The following is a 20,636-nucleotide window of genomic DNA, read 5'->3' as shown; positions in this document are numbered from 1 at the left end:
TCCGGCAAGAAGAGGACATCCGGACCGGCAAACATCTTCTCCAAGTGGCATCTTCTATGTTCTTCCATCCGATGACGACCGGCTCCATCTTGAAGACCTCCAGCGCGGATCCATCCTCTTCTTCCGACGACTAGACGACGAATGACGGTTCCTTTAAGGGACGTCATCCAAGATGGCGTCCCTCGAATTCCGATTGGCTGATAGGATTCTATCAGCCAATCGGAATTAAGGTAGGAATTTTCTGATTGGCTGATGGAATCAGCCAATCAGAATCAAGTTCAATCCGATTGGCTGATCCAATCAGCCAATCAGATTAAGCTCGCATTCTATTGGCTGATCGGAACAGCCAATAGAATGCGAGCTCAATCTGATTGGCTGATTGGATCAGCCAATCGGATTGAACTTGATTCTGATTGGCTGATTCCATCAGCCAATCAGAAAATTCCTACCTTAATTCCGATTGGCTGATAGAATCCTATCAGCCAATCGGAATTCGAGGGACGCCATCTTGGATGACGTCCCTTAAAGGAACCGTCATTCGTCGTCTAGTCGTCGGAAGAAGAGGATGGATCCGCGCTGGAGGTCTTCAAGATGGAGCCGGTCGTCATCGGATGGAAGAACATAGAAGATGCCGCTTGGAGAAGATGTTTGCCGGTCCGGATGTCCTCTTCTTGCCGGATAGGAGGAAGACTTTGGAGCACCGGATTATGGATCGCCAACCCCCGCTTGGGTTGGATGAAGATCTTGGAGCCAGGACGGATCGGTGATACCTGGTGAGGTGAAGACAAGGTAGGAAGATCTTCAGGGGCTTAGTGTTAGGTTTATTTAAGGGGGGTTTGGGTTAGATTAGGGGTATGTGGGTGGTGGGTTGTAATGTTGGGGGGGGGGGTATTGTATGTTTTTTTTTACAGGCAAAAGAGCTGAAATTCTTGGGGCATGCCCCGCAAAGGGCCCTGTTCAGGGCTGGTAAGGTAAAAGAGCTTGTAATTTTTGTATTTTAGAATAGGGTAGGGAATTTTTTATTTTGGGGGGTCTTTGTTATTTTATTAGGGGGCTTATTTTCTGTAACTTAGTTCTTTTTTATTTTTTGTACTTTAGATAGTTTATTTAATTGTATTTATTTGTAGCAATTGTGTTTATTTAATTTATTGATAGTGTAGTGTTAGGTTAATTGTAGGTAATTGTAGGTAGTTTATTTAATTATTTTATTGATAGGGTAGTGTTAGGTTTAATTATATCTTAGGTTAGGATTTATTTTACAGGTCAATTTGTAATTATTTTAACTAGGTAACTATTAAATAGTTCTTAACTATTTAATAGCTATTGTACCTGGTTAAAATAATTACAAAGTTGCCTGTAAAATAAATATTAATCCTAAAATAGCTATAATATAATTATAATTTATATTGTAGCTATATTAGGATGTATTTTACAGGTAAGTATTTAGCTTTAAATAGGAATAAGTTATTTAATAAGAGTTAATTTATTTCGTTAGATGTAAATTATATTTAAGTTAGGGGGGTGTTAGTGTTAGGGTTAGACTTAGCTTTAGGGGTTAATACATTTATTAGAATAGCGGTGAGCTCCGGTCGGCAGATTAGGGGTTAATAATTGAAGTTAGGTGTCGGCGATGTTAGGGAGGGCAGATTAGGGGTTAATACTATTTATGATAGGGTTAGTGAGGCGGATTAGGGGTTAATACATTTATTATAGTAGCGCTCAGGTCCGCTCGGCAGATTAGGGGTTAATAAGTGTAGGCAGGTGGAGGCGACGTTGAGGGGGGCAGATTAGGGGTTAATAAATATAATATAGGGGTCGGCGATGTTAGGGGCAGCAGATTAGGGGTACATAGGGATAACGTAGGTGGCGGCGATTTGCGGTCGGAAGATTAGGGGTTAATTATTTTAAGTAGCTTGCGGCGACGTTGTGGGGGGCAAGTTAGGGGTTAATAAATATAATATAGGGGTCGGCGGGGTTAGGGGCAGCAGATTAGGGGTACATAAGTATAACGTAGGTGGCGGTCGGCAGATTAGGGGTTAAAAATTTTAATCGAGTGGCGGCGATGTGGGGGGACCTCGGTTTAGGGGTACATAGGTAGTTTATAGGTGTTAGTGTACTTTAGGGTACAGTAGTTAAGAGCTTTATAAACCGGCGTTAGCCAGAAAGCTCTTAACTCCTGCTATTTTCAGGCGACTGGAATCTTGTCGTTAGAGCTCTAACGCTCACTGCAGAAACGACTCTAAATACCGGCGTTAGAAAGATCCCATTGAAAAGATAGGCTACGCAAATGGCGTAGGGGGATCTGCGGTATGGAAAAGTCGCGGCTGAAAAGTGAGCGTTAGACCCTTTAATCACTGACTCCAAATACCAGCGGGCGGCCAAAACCAGCGTTAGGAGCCTCTAACGCTGGTTTTGACGGCTACCGCCGAACTCTAAATCTAGGCCTAAGAAAACAATGCAAATTAGACAAAAGACGTCATTCGTAAAATGTTTCAAATAGTATGCTCTATCTGAATTGTAAAAAAGAAAAATGTGTAAGTGTCCGCTCAACGTTTAATACAAATAATTAGCTTTACTATTTTGTCTTCTATAAAGCATGGGAAGAAGATTGATACATGGTAAACAGATGACAATTAGATGGTTTTATTTGTGAAGAATGTTTATGTTTCTCCAGCATGAAATCCCACTTACATGGACATGATGTAACACAGCTCGCTCCAAAGGTGTACCGGCCGTCCTTGTTGAAAACAGACTCAAATATTTCTTGGTTATAGATTGTAAGGGGTGGACAGTGCTGCTCACACATCCCACTGTGATTAAAGTGACGACATGCCTGAAAGAACATGTTAGCATAGTAAGACAGAGACTACTGTAATGCACATACATGAGGGAGTTATTGGCTTGGGAGATATGTCATTTCCCCCACAGACTGACACACAATTTATAAAAAGGAGGAAAGTCATAGAGTTTACTGTTTCCTGGGTTCCTACACAAGATGACACAGTAGAAGAGCTGATATTGGCCATGGAGTCTAACTCCTTCCCTTAGAAGAAAATTAAATACTTTTCTTCAGTTTCTGAGCACCAACACATGAAGAAGGAAATGGTTATAGACAAATGGGTGAAGAGTAAGTCTCCTGTGAAGAAACAGCAAACAAACTATTCAATAACAACCCCCTGATCATATGACCCCATCCTACTGTCTTCAGTTTTACAGTTCAGCTTATAAAAGACAAAATAGGAACAAGAGCACCAAATCAGGAAAGGCAGGTCTTCAAAATTCTACCATCAAGAACATGAACAAATGGATTTTATAGTAACAACAACAATTTCCTCTCACATTCATTATGACAGCAAATGAAGCAGGAAATCATTCTAAATAATGTGTCTGTGTCAAATTAATGAGATTTAGCATTAGGTAGGGAACATTGGTATGGTGAGAAAACAGGACCATAACCGCCTAAAGAAAACATATAATGAGAAATCAGGCTATTAATAGAATAAGAAAGAGTAGAGTGGCAGAAGGGGGTCCTTCCTGTTGTCTAAAAAATAAAAACAATGGTTGGACAAAGACAAGGCAAAGTCATAAGACCGCTGCTCCTTAAACCTGTCCGCCACCTTTCAGGTGGCAGACTGAAATATTCCCAATACAATCGGATGATTGACAGTCCCTGATAGCGGCCATCTGGGCACCAGTAAGCAGGGGTGGCATTGCACAAGCATTTCACCAGAAATTAGATAAATCAACCCCTTAGTGGTTGATGTAGCTTTAAGTTAATATTTTATGGCACTGACCAGACATGAGGTATGTGAGAGAGTCTCCTAATAAAGAAAACACCTGACAAAAGAACAATTTCTGAGTTCACCTTTGCAGAAGTACATGGTACTGCTTAAGAACAGATCCCAGTAGTGGAATAACCCAATTCTATACCTCAAGGGTAAACACCTTGTAAATACAAGACATTTATATTGTGTTACAATAGAATAACATCAGACAAGTCTTAACATTTTTTTTTTTAACAAAGAAACATCCTTTTTACTAAAATTATTTTTCAATAGCTAAACTCCATCCACCATTTGCCTTATCTGGAGGAGCTAATCTGGCCTTAAAGGGAAATAAAACCCCTTTTTTCTCTCTCATGATTCAGTGAGAACATACAGTTTTGAACAACTTTCCAATTCCCGTCTATTATAGCATTGTTTTTGTTTTCTTGTTATCCTTTGTTGAAAAGCAGGAAGGTAAGTTCATTCATTCTCTATCTGAATCATGAAAGAAAAAATGTGTGTTTTATGTCCTTTTAAGTCCAAAGACAAGAAGGCTAGCCACAGTCATAAAGTTAGTATAAAATGCATTGTTTTGCAGTTGTTATCAGTTAAAAGTAATTAGGAATAATGACGAAAAGGTCAGCTACAAGGAAAGCACATACAGCCGCAATATTTGCAAATAAAAGCCGACTTTATTGAAAGTCTAAGTAAAGCCCAGGTACATACAAGCTCGGGAGGGAGCACAAAGAATGAAACATTTCATTCTTTGTGCTCCCTTCCGAGCTTGTATGTACCTGGGCTTTACTTAGACTTTCAATAAAGTCGGCTTTTATTTGCAAATATTGCGGCTGTATGTGCTTTCCTTGTAGCTGACCTTTTCGTCATTATTCAAGATTCCTTTTTAAGAGACTGAGGAGTGTCTCTACTTCCGACTACAAGGAGCCTCGTTACCACCCACGTAGAGACATATAACGGACTTAAGGTAATCTTTTGAATATATAAAGATACCGATTGATGAAGCATTTAACTATCCACATTATACACATTTCAAGTCAGTGTTTTTATGTTCTCTACCAATAGGTGGATTAGAGTTTTTTATATACATGAAAGTTTGCACTTACATCGTTACATTGTTTGGAGCATTACTCAAATCTGAACTATATTTACAGGATACTTTGTATTCAAGTGCAAAACAATCATAGTGTGTCTGAGTGCGACTAACAGAGCATCAGTAAAAGTAATTAGGGAAAGGTATGTAGCAGGATAAGCCTTGCCAGTAGGGTGCATTTCAAGTTCAGGATGTTCACCAAAAATGGGCCAGCATCTAAACTTACATTCTTGCTTTTCAATTAAAAATACCAAGAGAATGAAGAAAATTTGATAATAGGAGTAAATTAGAAAGTTGCCAAAAATTTGGGTTCAGTGTCCCTTTAAGGGCCTTGAATGTAAGAGTCAGAATTTTGTGTTTAATTCTGGAGGCTAGAGGAAGCTAGTGAAGGGATTGGCAGAGAGGTGCACCAGAGGAAGAGTGTTGTGTAAGGAAGATCAGCCTGGCAGAGGCATTCATTACGGATTGTAAAGGAGATAGATGGCAGCTAGGGAAACCAGAGAAGATGGAGTTGCAATAGTTAAGGTGGGAAATGATGAAAGAGTGAATTAAAATCTTTGTTGTGCCTTGTTTTGGTGTGCACTGTCCCTTTAAGGTAGTGAGAGGACATCCAAGATGAAATATGAGAAAGATAGTTAGTGACACAAGCTAGCAAGGAAGGGGATAGTTCAGGTGCAGAAAGGTAGATTTGGGTTTCACCAGCATGCAAATTATATTGAAACCTGTGAGGCTTTTTTTTAAAGGAATCTAATGATGATGTATAGATTTAGAAGAGAAGGGGACCAAGGACAGAGCCTTGTGGTACCCCAACCGAAAGTGGTAAGGGACAGAAGATGCACCAGAGAAGACTACACTAAAGGTACTGCTAGACAGGTAGGAGGAAAATCACCAGGGAACTGTGTTGTAAATTCAGAAGGATTGGATGTTTTTGAAGTAAAAGAGGGTGGTCAACAGTATCAAAGGCTGCAGACAGATCAGAGAAGCAGCCTTTCAATTTTGATGTAAGTAGGTCATTAGTAACTTTAACAATTGCTGTCTCTGTGGAGAGTTGAGTGCGAAATCCAGATTGCAGTGGTTGAAGGAGGGAGTTTAACATGAGGAGATGTGATAAGCACGTATATACTAGCTTTTCCAGAAGTTTTGACACAAGGGGGAGTAGGGAAAAAGGGCAGTAGTTGGATGTGGAGGTTAGATCAAGAGAAGGTTTTTTTGAGGATAGGTGTGACTAGTGCATGTTTAAGAGATGAGGGAAATATACTGGTGCTGGGGGAGAGGTTAAAAATGTGTGTGAGGATAGGGGTAAGGGTAGGAGAGAGGGAGGGGAGTAGCTGTGAGGGGATGGGATTGAGGGGACAGGTAGTGAGGTGAGAGGACAATATAAGGGCAGAAACTTCAGTAACAGGGGCAAAAGAGCTGAATTTGTGGCTTTGTGGGTTTTGGATGATTTCAAACTGTTGAGGTGGTTGGAGACTGGTAGTATGTTGAGAGATTTACTCGTTTCTGATGGAATAAATTTTGTTGTTGAAGTGGCTGGCAAAATATTGAGGAGAGAGAAGTTGTAGCAGGAGGTGGGGGTGGGCAGAGAAGAGTATTAAAAGTGGAGAACAAACATTTTGGGTTTGGAGAAAGAGTAGAGATAAGAGTAGAGAAGTAGGGGCCGATTTATCAAGGCGACAATCTTGACGCATTTGCGATGGGCTATACGTTCGCCATACATCGCTGGCGCAAATCTACATTCAACTGCCTTATTTATCAATAAGTCTGTCAAAAACATGTGCGTCAAGTCCGGCCCAATTAGCATCGGACTGTTGATAAAAAAAGAGTAATCGATGCCGTGGATATCAAATGATCTACCCTGAATGTACATCAAATGAAGACAGTTTCTTTCTGTTTTTTCCAACTTTATTTATACCATTTCCTTACTGTCCATGAACAAGCATGTTTTTCTAAAGCTCATCTTTTACTTGTAATCTGTTAATGTCAAAGAAATAGCTAGATTTATACCTGAACAAACAATAATATCTAATAGAAAGTTATTTTTCTATTTATTTTTTATACAAAAAATCGTATATATGATATTTTCCCATAAATTAATGTGTATTTGTATTTCAAGAAATTATGATACGCTTATCTCATTTTTTTTTTTTTTAAATGATTATTGATGCTAGAATTTGTACATATATCTTTGCACATACTTGTATATATATATATATGTGTTATGTCAGAAATCTTTTGAAACAAATAAAGGGGACTTTCATTCATGACGTATAAGATACTTCATGTAGAAAGCTCCTTTATTTATTTCAATTGATCGCTGTTTTTACCTGGTACAGCAGCCCATGGCTAAAAAAAAATTTGGCTAAGAGGTGACATTTTCACCTCTTAGCCAATAGCCATGCGGTAAATCCGGCTCCCATGGGCGCCAAGCCGGATTTACCGCACGGCTATTGGCTAAAAGGTGAAAATGTCACCTCTTAGCAAAAAGATTTTTTAGCCATGGGCTGCAGTAGCAGCTAAAAACGGCAATCGATTGAATCAAATAAAGGAGCTTTGTACATGAAGTATCTTATACTTCATGAATGAAAGTCCCCTTTATTTGTTTCAATAGTCAATCCTAGCATTTGTATAATGCTAGGATTGATTTTCACTTTAATTCGAACATTTCAACATTGGCGCTGTGTTAACTAGGGCGGATCAACTTTGCATCTAATTTGACGTGGACTTCCAGCGCATTCACAGTTGAAGCTTTGATAACTCGGCCCCGTAGTCTTGCTTGGAGAGATTAAGGGCAGAATAATAGTATTTCAAGATTAACTTGTAGTGAAGAAAGTCAGCAGAACACTGAGACTTTCTCCAATAATGCTCAGCGGTGCAGGAATATCTAGGTAGGTAACGTGTTAGAGGAGTATGCCAGGGCTGAGGATGAGTGCGTGACTTCCTAGCTATGGTAGGAGGTGCCAAACTGTCAAGTTATTTGAGTAATTCAGATAGTAATCAAAATTGCATCTATGGGTGATAACTGGGTTATAAAGAAGATAGGGCTCTATTTGATATGGAGTATTGACCTTCTCTCACAACACAACCCATTTATACATATGTGAGTTCTCACCAAACAGTCAGAGTTCTTGGGTCCTGTACAGCCAGCTGCACACTGCTCGTGACAGCAATGGGTGGAGTGATTGCCTTTACACCGGAGACAGCCGCTGTCACAGATAGTGCTTGTCACTAACAAGAAGCAGAGTTAAATTAGATATTAAATAAAGCATTGCACTGCCCAAATCCTGCTAAAGTAATACTGCAGACGAACCCTTTATTGTTTATAGGTTCCTTTATCATTCAAATGCCTTATCACCCAAATCAGAGGGCTATTATGGCAACAGGTGCAATTAGTTCCTAGTAATGTTATTACTAAAATGTGCACATGATATTGCCAACTCCCAGAAGTATGCATACTACAAGAATATACATCCCCAGTACAGTAATAAATGGCAGTAATAGGCAGACAGCATAGATGAAAACAAACATATGTATTATGCAAAGTTGAAATACTCAATCTGCCATTAAGGTGTTCCACTGAGAGCAGGTACCCTTATGCAATTGCCTAAACTGCCTGACATTTGCCCCTGAGACCTCTACATGCTTTTCAGTCCTATAAAACAATGTTTCTTCACTCAATAAAATAAAATAAACAATACTTACAAATCTGACAATATTCCACATCTTCTCCCCAACATGCACCAGATATCCCTGAGGGCAAAGAACCACATGCAGTGGTGCAAGGAGGACCTACAGAGACAATAAAAACACATATATTTACTACTCCATAATGTGCTTACCGTAAATTATGTGTTAAGTATACATAATAAGGTGTGCGCTGCATTTCCCATATATTTCAACCCTGAATAACCAAACATTTTAAATAGTGCTAGATTACAAGTGGATCGCTAATTTATCGCTCGCCCGTTTGCAGGTGGGCGATAAATAACCAACCATTACAAGTGGCTGGTTTATTGTAACACAAGCGCGTGGTAGCAATTAGCATTTAGAAAATAAACCAGAGATCAGAACTCTAATTAATTTTCTAAAAGTGCCCCAAATGCCCTAAAAATAGAGGGGATTATAGTTTTTTATGACAAATAAATGTAGCATTTTTTTTCCAGAAACAAACAACTGCTGTAGGCAGTTTTTGGAGACTAAAATTAGCGGTTGTGGGGTATTAGAAAAGAAACGGCACTGAAAAGTGCCTTTACACTGCAGTCTATGAGAACTGTGTGCTCCCTATAAATTTATATGTACAGGTATACCTCATTTTACTGCGCTTCACTTTATTGCGATTCACAGATATTGCTCTTTTTACAAATTGAAGGTTTGTGACAACCCTGTGTCGAGCAAGTCTGTGTGCGACATTTTTCAAACATATATAAACATATAAATACACATGAATAAACATATATACACACTTCTATATACACACCACCAGCAAAAAGATTATGACTCACTGAAGGCTCAGATGATGGTTAACATTTTTTAGCAATAAAGTATTTTTTAATTAAAGGGACACTGAACCCAAAAATGTTATTTTGTGATTCAGATAGAGCATGAATTTTTAAGCAACTTTCTAATTTACTCCTATTATCAAATTTTCTTTATTCTCTTGGTATCTTTATTTGAAATGCAAGAATCTAAGTTTAGATTCCGGCCCATTTTGGTGAACAACCTGGGTTGTCCTTGCTGATTGGTGGAAAAAATCCATCCACCAATCAAAAAGTGTTATCCAGAGTGTTAACCCAAAAAAGCTTAGATGGCTTTTATTTCAAATAAAGATAGCAAGAGAACAAAGAAAAATTGATAATAGGAGTAAATTAGAAAGGTGCTTAAAATTACATGCTCTATCTGAATCACAAAAGAAAAAAATTGGGTTCAGTGTCCCTTTAAGGTATGTGTATTGTTTTATTTATACATAATGCTATTGCACACTTAATAGACTACAGTATAGTGTAAATATAACTTTTATATGCACTGGGAAACAAAAAAAAATGAGTGTTACTCACTTTATTGCTATATTCGCTTTATTGTGGTGGTCTGGAACCAAACCCGCAATATCTCTGAGGTACGCCTGTATATGCTTATATACATATATATTTATGTGCTAATATGTGTATATACACATATAAACACACACACATATATAAAAGCATATACATATATATTTACAATTTGCTGGCATCGCTACGCTACTTACCCCCTGCTCTGCGCGAATGAGTCTCTCATTTGAGCCTATGGAAGTGCTATCAACTTGTAATACCAGCACACATTAGCGTGCGCTGGTATTACTCAGTGGAGTGCTAATATCGCTTCCAAGAAATCAATATTGAGCGCTCCCCTTGTATCCTGGCCCATATTTGTTTCTAAGCCTAATGGTGTTTTTATGGTGCTTAAAATATTTCAATCTTCATTATATATTCACATTTATCTATCTATCCATCATCTATCTATCTATCTATCTATCTATCAGTGAAACTGAACAAAATATATTCAAACATTTAGCACCCTTGTTAGTGTTTTTTTGTTTACATTAGATTGTTTTCAGATAAGAAAACAGATACTATTTGTGATTTTTTTTTTAAGTGCCAACCTGAAATTGGTAAAAAAAAAAAAAAAATCCTTCTGGCTGCTTCCTGATTCAGCTTTGTTAGAACTTTGGCAACTGCTACTTGACCTTGATCTTCTTGTTACAGTTTGTAATAAAGTTTGCTTTGTTTTTACATTTAGCTTGTCCAGACTTCACAGCTATAACGACCTTAATTTCTATTTGTTTATTGCCTTTTTTTTTTTACCTTGTCTAAATGGCTTTAAGGCTCACATAGCTTAATGTGAAAAGTTGTTTTAATGTTTGTATTAACCCTTTAAGGACCGGGCATTTTAGACAAAAACTTCCCCAAAAGACCAGAGCATTTTTAGCATTTTTGCCATCACTACATTTAAACAGAAATAGAGCCTTTTTTATATTTACCTATCAAAACTATATATTTGTTTTTAGTATAGGGTGACCAGACGTCCCCGATTTTAGGACAGAGTCCCCGGATTGAGGAGACTGTACCTGGAAAAATGATGTCCCCAGAAATGTCCCCGGCTCCTGTTGTACTGCAGCCAAGCGCTGGGAGGAAGTGATCGTCCTGATAACGTTAATTGGTCCCAGCGTATGGCAGGCAGCACGCAGGTCAGGAGGGAAGAGCTTCTGTATATGTATGCTTATATGTGTGTGTATGTGCATGTGTGTATATTTATGCTTGTGTATGTGCATGTGTGTATATTTATGCTTGTGTATGTGCATGTGTGTATATTTATGCTTGTGTGTATATGTAATTGCTTGTGTATATGTATGCTTGTGTGTGTTTTTATGTGTATAATGTATGCTTGTGTGTGCATGTGTGTATATGCATACTTGTGTGTATGTAAACAGACAGCTCGGGCTGTGCAATTCAATGCAAGGATCAAAAGCAAAAAATAATGTTAAATGAGCAGCACATTATATTCGTGTGTGCTAGCTGAGACAATGTATCGCTTTGTCCAATTATGAAACAATTGTAGTAAACCTGTGTTGATTGTTGCAATTGATTACCAAGACCGTTAACCCCTTACATTCGCAAGACTCATCGTTATAAATAAAACATAAGCTAGACAGTTCTAGCAATAACAAACTCACTTGATTCTGAGAATGAAATCCAATGTCAGATGAGATCCAATGTCAGATGAGATCCAGGAAAACGGAACTGTTATATTCACTGTTAGTAGCGCAATTTGTAGCAACAGTCACAGATACTGCCTGTGTTCATAGCAGCATCACGACTTGTTACACAGGTGTTGAGAAGGGCTCCCCTGCTAAGCCCTCGTTTGTAATGATAAGTAAACAGAAATTAGTTCAACACCTCTGATTGTAACAAAAATAGAACCCAATAATCGAAAAAACAGAAAGGCTGATGAAATAAGTGTTAAAACTTCACCTTTAATTGAAATTCCGTGAGTAAAAAACAAAGGCACAGCACACAGACCTGACTACCGCTGACGCGTTTCCTGCCCTATTGGGCACTTCATCAGAGCTACCTAACAGGTGTGTAAGGACTCCTTAAAAACAGGATGTAAGCCCTGCACACCTGCTGCATAATTAATTATAACAAAAAATGGAAATTTTGTGTGTATTGTGAAATAAACATCCAATCCAACGTGTAAAACAATAATAAACATTATGCATAATAAATAAACTTGAAAATATCGATCATAAACAAAAAAATATATACATTATTATACACTAAGACTATGCTTTCATATAAAATTGTATCATTCAATAGGCACATTAAAAACGATAGTGCAATTTCAATGTGTGGGGGATAACGATTCTTACTGTAACTAAATACATGAATATTCGTCAATTAATAACATCCCAGTGTACTGAAGTTAATTTAAACATGTTGAAAACATATAATATGGAAATACAAAGAGGGAACTGATATTCTAATATACCTTAGTAAATAAACGATGTGAAATGTACATTGTATATACATATATTAGGTAACACACAGAGAGCATAAGCAGTTAAGTTTACCAATGTGTATTACATCATATAAAAGTCAAATGCTATAAAGTATAAACACATTCAAAAAACACATACTGCCTGCTCTCCGGGTGACCAAACTTGAATAGTTTATCACTAAGATTTTATATATAATCTGGGCGATATCAGAATTTATATCTATTATAAGATCCAGATCCTAGGTCTATGTATTGTCAATGAACAATTTGATGTCACTTATTTTATTAATACCAAAAGGAGCACCGGTTTTTAAAGTGTGAATCCAGTAAACTTCTCGTTTACTCAGTGCTGCATATCTATTGCCTCCTCTGGGTCCTAGTTTAACTACCTCAATCCCTTGGAATGTAAAACCAGCTGAACTATTTCCATGTAAAGCAAAGTGCTTAGCCACAGGGGTTTTGGGAATTTCTGCTTCCAGGGAAAGTAAATGCTCTCTTATGCGATCTTTGAGCATTCTAGATGTTAACCCTGTATATTGATAATTACAAGACTTGCAGGTCAAAAGATATATAACAAAAGTAGAAGTGCAAGTAATATGCTCTTTAATCTTAAATGTTTGTCCTGTACAAGTCGAGGTAAAAGTATCGCCACATGTGACATAGCTACAACTCTTACAAGGTCTGACATTGCATTTATAAAAGCCTGGTTTAGATGTTAACCAATTAGTTGACTGTGTGGTGTGTAAGCTCTTCTTGCTAAAATCCTTTCTAGCCATATCACCAATGGTTTTAGCTTTACGAGAGATAAAATTACATTTACTAGAGATGTGTTTTAGATCTGAATCCCTATCTAGGATTGGTAATCTATTCCTAATAATTCTACTGATGTCATCAAATTGTCTGCTATAAGATGTAATAAAATTCACACCATCTTTTAATCCAATATCTTTAACCTTATCTTTCAGTAGACTATTTCTATCAAAATTACTCACTTGTTCCGATATCTTCAACAAACTTTGTTCATCATAGCCTCTCTCTTTCAGTCTAATAGTTAGATCTTCTGCATGTTTCTTATAACTCTCTATGTTGCTACAATTCCTCCGTAATCTGATATATTGACCTTTTGGTATCCCCTTTTTTAAGTGAAATGGGTGGCAAGAATCTGCTCTAAGAATAGTATTACCAGAGATCTCTTTCCTAAAGACCTCAGTAACAATGCCCTCTGCACTGTGACTAAGTTTAACATCTAAATATGGTATGGCATCCTTAGAGTGACTAAATGTAAAACTTAAGTTAGCATCATTCTGATTTAGATATTGTACAAATTTAACTAAGATTCTATCGTCTCCACTCCATAATAAAAGCATATCATCTATAAAGCGTGTATAATAGGTGATATGCTTCTTAAATGGATTTGCAACATTGAACAATTTTTTGTCCTCAAATTCAGCTAGATAGAGATTAGCATACGAGGGGGCAAATTTAGCCCCCATCGCAGTGCCTCTCTGCTGTAGGAAATACATGCCATCAAAAATAAAATAATTATGATGTAGCAAAAAGCTGGTTACTTGCAACATAAATTCTATTAGGCCTGAATCATAGTTCGAGTATTTAGACAGCATAGCTTTCATAGCCAATAAACCTTTATCGTGTGGTATACAAGAATATAAGGACACAGCATCTATTGTTACAAAGTTACAATCTGTATCACATTTACATTCTTGCAAAGACCTGATCAGGTGTTTGGTGTCACGTAAGAAACCTGGTAAAGATTGGACAACTGGCTGTAATTGTGCATCCAACCATTCCCCCAACCTCTCCCCCAGAGAGCCAATAGCAGATATAATAGGTCTCCCTGGGGGATTGGTTAAGCTTTTATGTACTTTAGGCAGGAACTTGAAAATTGGGATTCTAGGGTGTTCTATATATAATGTATCACATATACTGTTAGTGAAAATGTTTTTTTCTATACCATCATCTAACAAAGAAGAAAGTTCCCTTTGAAATTTGACTGTGGGATTAAAGGTTAATTTTTTATAAGTATCGGTGTCACTCAGCTGTCTCATAGCTTCCTTAAGATATTGTTCTTTATTTAAAACAACAATTGAACCTCCCTTATCAGAATCCACTATCACCAGATCTTTATTGTTAGTTATTTTTTTTAGAGCATTCCATTCCCTCTTATTTAAGTTTCTACGTTTATTTGAACTACTTTTTAAATTCTTCTCAGCTAGTTCTGTTAAATCTTGTTCTACTATGGCATGAAAAACCTCTATGAGGTCTGTACGAGAATTTACTGGATAAAAGGTACTTTTTTTTAAATTTTTAACTACCTGTTGTTTAGTTTTATTTGTCTCATTCTCATTATCCATATTAAGATCACATAATGAAGCAATGTCACATAACTCTGAGAAATTGCATTTTTCATTCAAAGACATAGTTACAGGAGGATCTAGTGGACTCTCATCATTACCCAATGTTGGGTCCTTGCTGAAGTGTTTCTTTAGTGTTATCTTACGGACAAATTTGTTCAAATCCATAATGGTGTCAAAAAGATTAAAGTCTTGTGTAGGTGAAAAGCCCAGACCTTTAGATAACACTACTTTCTCAAACTCATTTAATGGATGGTCCGAAAGGTTAATGATCTTTAGTTCTTGTAATTTTTGTTCTTCTTGAATTTCTGACGGCTTGGATACCTTGGTGCCTGCGAAGGGATAGGCACTTTGCTCTTGTCTTCTGTTGATAGTGATATCACCTCCCCGTTTTTTGGCCGTGCTCCCATCTCTTCTTCAGATCTCGATTTTGTTTTAATAGGTGTAGATGTCAACTTAGGTGTACTAGGAGCCACACTATTTGTGCTTTCACTATGTGAGTCCATGGTATCCAGACTTGTAAAAGTGACCTTTTTGTTCTTTCCTTTATCCTTTTTGCCATTCTTCTTTTTGCCAATATTACTGGATTTATTGTTAGAATTTCTGTTTGTGGTGTTCCAATTATAAACAACTTCCAAATCATAATCTTTGCAATCTCTGCCATACTTCTTATATTTATTAGTAGATAATTCTTCTGCAGTCTTGTCCACAGTTTCCTTCAGTTGTTCTTCAAATGGAGTATATTTCGAATCCTCCTTAAATACATCTAGCTGTAATTGCAGCTGATCCAGTTCTCCCAGTATTGTGTCCCTTTGTTCTCTTTTAAAGGTAACTAGTTTTTCCATTAAGATGATAGAACAATCTGAAAGAGCTTGGTTCCATTCCATCATGAATAGAGGAAACTCTTTATGAAATGCCGGAAATTTTTTTAACCTCAGTCCTCTGGGAATTTTTTTCTCTTTGATATACAAACTTAAAAATTCAATGTCCCACCACAATTTTAGTTCTTTAATGTGCAATTTTTCTTTTTTTGAAAACAATGATCCCAAGTCTACTTTAAAATCAATGTCTGGCGCTGTGCCTTTAAATAAGTTATCAAACAGTCTTTTTCTGTTATTTTCATCCTGGGCAGCCATATCTTATTGGAAAATGTGTCAATCTCCAAAAATAAGAATATACAGATAACAAATTGTTTCAATTTAAAGCCTTAAATCAATTGAATCACAGTCCCTGCAGGTGTATATCGAAATCAGAAATGCAAACAGACAGCTCGGGCTGTGCAATTCAATGCAAGGATCAAAAGCAAAAAATAATGTTAAATGAGCAGCACATTATATTCGTGTGTGCTAGCTGAGACAATGTATCGCTTTGTCCAATTATGAAACAATTGTAGTAAACCTGTGTTGATTGTTGCAATTGATTACCAAGACCGTTAACCCCTTACATTCGCAAGACTCATCGTTATAAATAAAACATAAGCTAGACAGTTCTAGCAATAACAAACTCACTTGATTCTGAGAATGAAATCCAATGTCAGATGAGATCCAATGTCAGATGAGATCCAGGAAAACGGAACTGTTATATTCACTGTTAGTAGCGCAATTTGTAGCAACAGTCACAGATACTGCCTGTGTTCATAGCAGCATCACGACTTGTTACACAGGTGTTGAGAAGGGCTCCCCTGCTAAGCCCTCGTTTGTAATGATAAGTAAACAGAAATTAGTTCAACACCTCTGATTGTAACAAAAATAGAACCCAATAATCGAAAAAACAGAAAGGCTGATGAAATAAGTGTTAAAACTTCACCTTTAATTGAAATTCCGTGAGTAAAAAACAAAGGCACAGCACACAGACCTGACTACCGCTGACGCGTTTCCTGCCCTATTGGGCACTTCATCAGAGCTACCTAACAGGTGTGTAAGGACTCCTTAAAAACAGGATGTAAGCCCTGCACACCTGCTGCATAATTAATTATAACAAAAAATGGAAATTTTGTGTGTATTGTGAAATAAACATCCAATCCAACGTGTAAAACAATAATAAACATTATGCATAATAAATAAACTTGAAAATATCGATCATAAACAAAAAAATATATACATTATTATACACTAAGACTATGCTTTCATATAAAATTGTATCATTCAATAGGCACATTAAAAACGATAGTGCAATTTCAATGTGTGGGGGATAACGATTCTTACTGTAACTAAATACATGAATATTCGTCAATTAATAACATCCCAGTGTACTGAAGTTAATTTAAACATGTTGAAAACATATAATATGGAAATACAAAGAGGGAACTGATATTCTAATATACCTTAGTAAATAAACGATGTGAAATGTACATTGTATATACATATATTAGGTAACACACAGAGAGCATAAGCAGTTAAGTTTACCAATGTGTATTACATCATATAAAAGTCAAATGCTATAAAGTATAAACACATTCAAAAAACACATACTGCCTGCTCTCCGGGTGACCAAACTTGAATAGTTTATCACTAAGATTTTATATATAATCTGGGCGATATCAGAATTTATATCTATTATAAGATCCAGATCCTAGGTCTATGTATTGTCAATGAACAATTTGATGTCACTTATTTTATTAATACCAAAAGGAGCACCGGTTTTTAAAGTGTGAATCCAGTAAACTTCTCGTTTACTCAGTGCTGCATATCTATTGCCTCCTCTGGGTCCTAGTTTAACTACCTCAATCCCTTGGAATGTAAAACCAGCTGAACTATTTCCATGTAAAGCAAAGTGCTTAGCCACAGGGGTTTTGGGAATTTCTGCTTCCAGGGAAAGTAAATGCTCTCTTATGCGATCTTTGAGCATTCTAGATGTTAACCCTGTATATTGATAATTACAAGACTTGCAGGTCAAAAGATATATAACAAAAGTAGAAGTGCAAGTAATATGCTCTTTAATCTTAAATGTTTGTCCTGTACAAGTCGAGGTAAAAGTATCGCCACATGTGACATAGCTACAACTCTTACAAGGTCTGACATTGCATTTATAAAAGCCTGGTTTAGATGTTAACCAATTAGTTGACTGTGTGGTGTGTAAGCTCTTCTTGCTAAAATCCTTTCTAGCCATATCACCAATGGTTTTAGCTTTACGAGAGATAAAATTACATTTACTAGAGATGTGTTTTAGATCTGAATCCCTATCTAGGATTGGTAATCTATTCCTAATAATTCTACTGATGTCATCAAATTGTCTGCTATAAGATGTAATAAAATTCACACCATCTTTTAATCCAATATCTTTAACCTTATCTTTCAGTAGACTATTTCTATCAAAATTACTCACTTGTTCCGATATCTTCAACAAACTTTGTTCATCATAGCCTCTCTCTTTCAGTCTAATAGTTAGATCTTCTGCATGTTTCTTATAACTCTCTATGTTGCTACAATTCCTCCGTAATCTGATATATTGACCTTTTGGTATCCCCTTTTTTAAGTGAAATGGGTGGCAAGAATCTGCTCTAAGAATAGTATTACCAGAGATCTCTTTCCTAAAGACCTCAGTAACAATGCCCTCTGCACTGTGACTAAGTTTAACATCTAAATATGGTATGGCATCCTTAGAGTGACTAAATGTAAAACTTAAGTTAGCATCATTCTGATTTAGATATTGCACAAATTTAACTAAGATTCTATCGTCTCCACTCCATAATAAAAGCATATCATCTATAAAGCGTGTATAATAGGTGATATGCTTCTTAAATGGATTTGCAACATTGAACAATTTTTTGTCCTCAAATTCAGCTAGATAGAGATTAGCATACGAGGGGGCAAATTTAGCCCCCATCGCAGTGCCTCTCTGCTGTAGGAAATACATGCCATCAAAAATAAAATAATTATGATGTAGCAAAAAGCTGGTTACTTGCAACATAAATTCTATTAGGCCTGAATCATAGTTCGAGTATTTAGACAGCATAGCTTTCATAGCCAATAAACCTTTATCGTGTGGTATACAAGAATATAAGGACACAGCATCTATTGTTACAAAGTTACAATCTGTATCACATTTACATTCTTGCAAAGACCTGATCAGGTGTTTGGTGTCACGTAAGAAACCTGGTAAAGATTGGACAACTGGCTGTAATTGTGCATCCAACCATTCCCCCAACCTCTCCCCCAGAGAGCCAATAGCAGATATAATAGGTCTCCCTGGGGGATTGGTTAAGCTTTTATGTACTTTAGGCAGGAACTTGAAAATTGGGATTCTAGGGTGTTCTATATATAATGTATCACATATACTGTTAGTGAAAATGTTTTTTTCTATACCATCATCTAACAAAGAAGAAAGTTCCCTTTGAAATTTGACTGTGGGATTAAAGGTTAATTTTTTATAAGTATCGGTGTCACTCAGCTGTCTCATAGCTTCCTTAAGATATTGTTCTTTATTTAAAACAACAATTGAACCTCCCTTATCAGAATCCACTATCACCAGATCTTTATTGTTAGTTATTTTTTTTAGAGCATTCCATTCCCTCTTATTTAAGTTTCTACGTTTATTTGAACTACTTTTTAAATTCTTCTCAGCTAGTTCTGTTAAATCTTGTTCTACTATGGCATGAAAAACCTCTATGAGGTCTGTACGAGAATTTACTGGATAAAAGGTACTTTTTTTTAAATTTTTAACTACCTGTTGTTTAGTTTTATTTGTCTCATTCTCATTATCCATATTAAGATCACATAATGAAGCAATGTCACATAACTCTGAGAAATTGCATTTTTCATTCAAAGACATAGTTACAGGAGGATCTAGTGGACTCTCATCATTACCCAATGTTGGGTCCTTGCTGAAGTGTTTCTTTAGTGTTATCTTACGGACAAATTTGTTCAAATCCATAATGGTGTCAAAAAGATTAAAGTCTTGTGTAGGTGAAAAGCCCAGACCTTTAGATAACACTACTTTCTCAAACTCATTTAATGGATGGTCCGAAAGGTTAATGATCTTTAGTTCTTGTAATTTTTGTTCTTCTTGAATTTCTGACGGCTTGGATACCTTGGTGCCTGCGAAGGGATAGGCACTTTGCTCTTGTCTTCTGTTGATAGTGATATCACCTCCCCGTTTTTTGGCCGTGCTCCCATCTCTTCTTCAGATCTCGATTTTGTTTTAATAGGTGTAGATGTCAACTTAGGTGTACTAGGAGCCACACTATTTGTGCTTTCACTATGTGAGTCCATGGTATCCAGACTTGTAAAAGTGACCTTTTTGTTCTTTCCTTTATCCTTTTTGCCATTCTTCTTTTTGCCAATATTACTGGATTTATTGTTAGAATTTCTGTTTGTGGTGTTCCAATTATAAACAACTTCCAAATCATAATCTTTGCAATCTCTGCCATACTTCTTATATTTATTAGTAGATAATTCTTCTGCAGTCTTGTCCACAGTTTCCTTCAGTTGTTCTTCAAATGGAGTATATTTCGAATCCTCCTTAAATACATCTAGCTGTAATTGCAGCTGATCCAGTTCTCCCAGTATTGTGTCCCTTTGTTCTCTTTTAAAGGTAACTAGTTTTTCCATTAAGATGATAGAACAATCTGAAAGAGCTTGGTTCCATTCCATCATGAATAGAGGAAACTCTTTATGAAATGCCGGAAATTTTTTTAACCTCAGTCCTCTGGGAATTTTTTTCTCTTTGATATACAAACTTAAAAATTCAATGTCCCACCACAATTTTAGTTCTTTAATGTGCAATTTTTCTTTTTTTGAAAACAATGATCCCAAGTCTACTTTAAAATCAATGTCTGGCGCTGTGCCTTTAAATAAGTTATCAAACAGTCTTTTTCTGTTATTTTCATCCTGGGCAGCCATATCTTATTGGAAAATGTGTCAA

General features: G+C 36.6%; 1 protein-coding gene across 1 annotated transcript in view; it reads right to left on the bottom strand.

The window, feature by feature from the left end:
- Positions 1 to 20,636, bottom strand: part of ERBB2 (erb-b2 receptor tyrosine kinase 2) — a 202,807-nt gene that overhangs the window by 70,665 nt on the left and 111,506 nt on the right. Inside the window, exons 5-7 of the mRNA XM_053698075.1 lie at positions 8,572 to 8,658; positions 7,982 to 8,097; positions 2,692 to 2,833 (exon numbers count right to left, since the gene is read on the bottom strand). Coding sequence (XP_053554050.1) covers positions 2,692 to 2,833; positions 7,982 to 8,097; positions 8,572 to 8,658 — 345 coding nt within the window. The remainder of the gene's footprint in view (positions 1 to 2,691; positions 2,834 to 7,981; positions 8,098 to 8,571; positions 8,659 to 20,636) is intronic.

This window comes from Bombina bombina, chromosome 1 (genome assembly GCF_027579735.1).
Source record: "Bombina bombina isolate aBomBom1 chromosome 1, aBomBom1.pri, whole genome shotgun sequence".
In the NCBI taxonomy this organism is placed as follows: Eukaryota; Metazoa; Chordata; class Amphibia; order Anura; family Bombinatoridae; genus Bombina; species Bombina bombina.
Note: the sequence above shows the minus strand (reverse complement) of the source record. Positions and strands in the feature narration are given on the sequence as shown.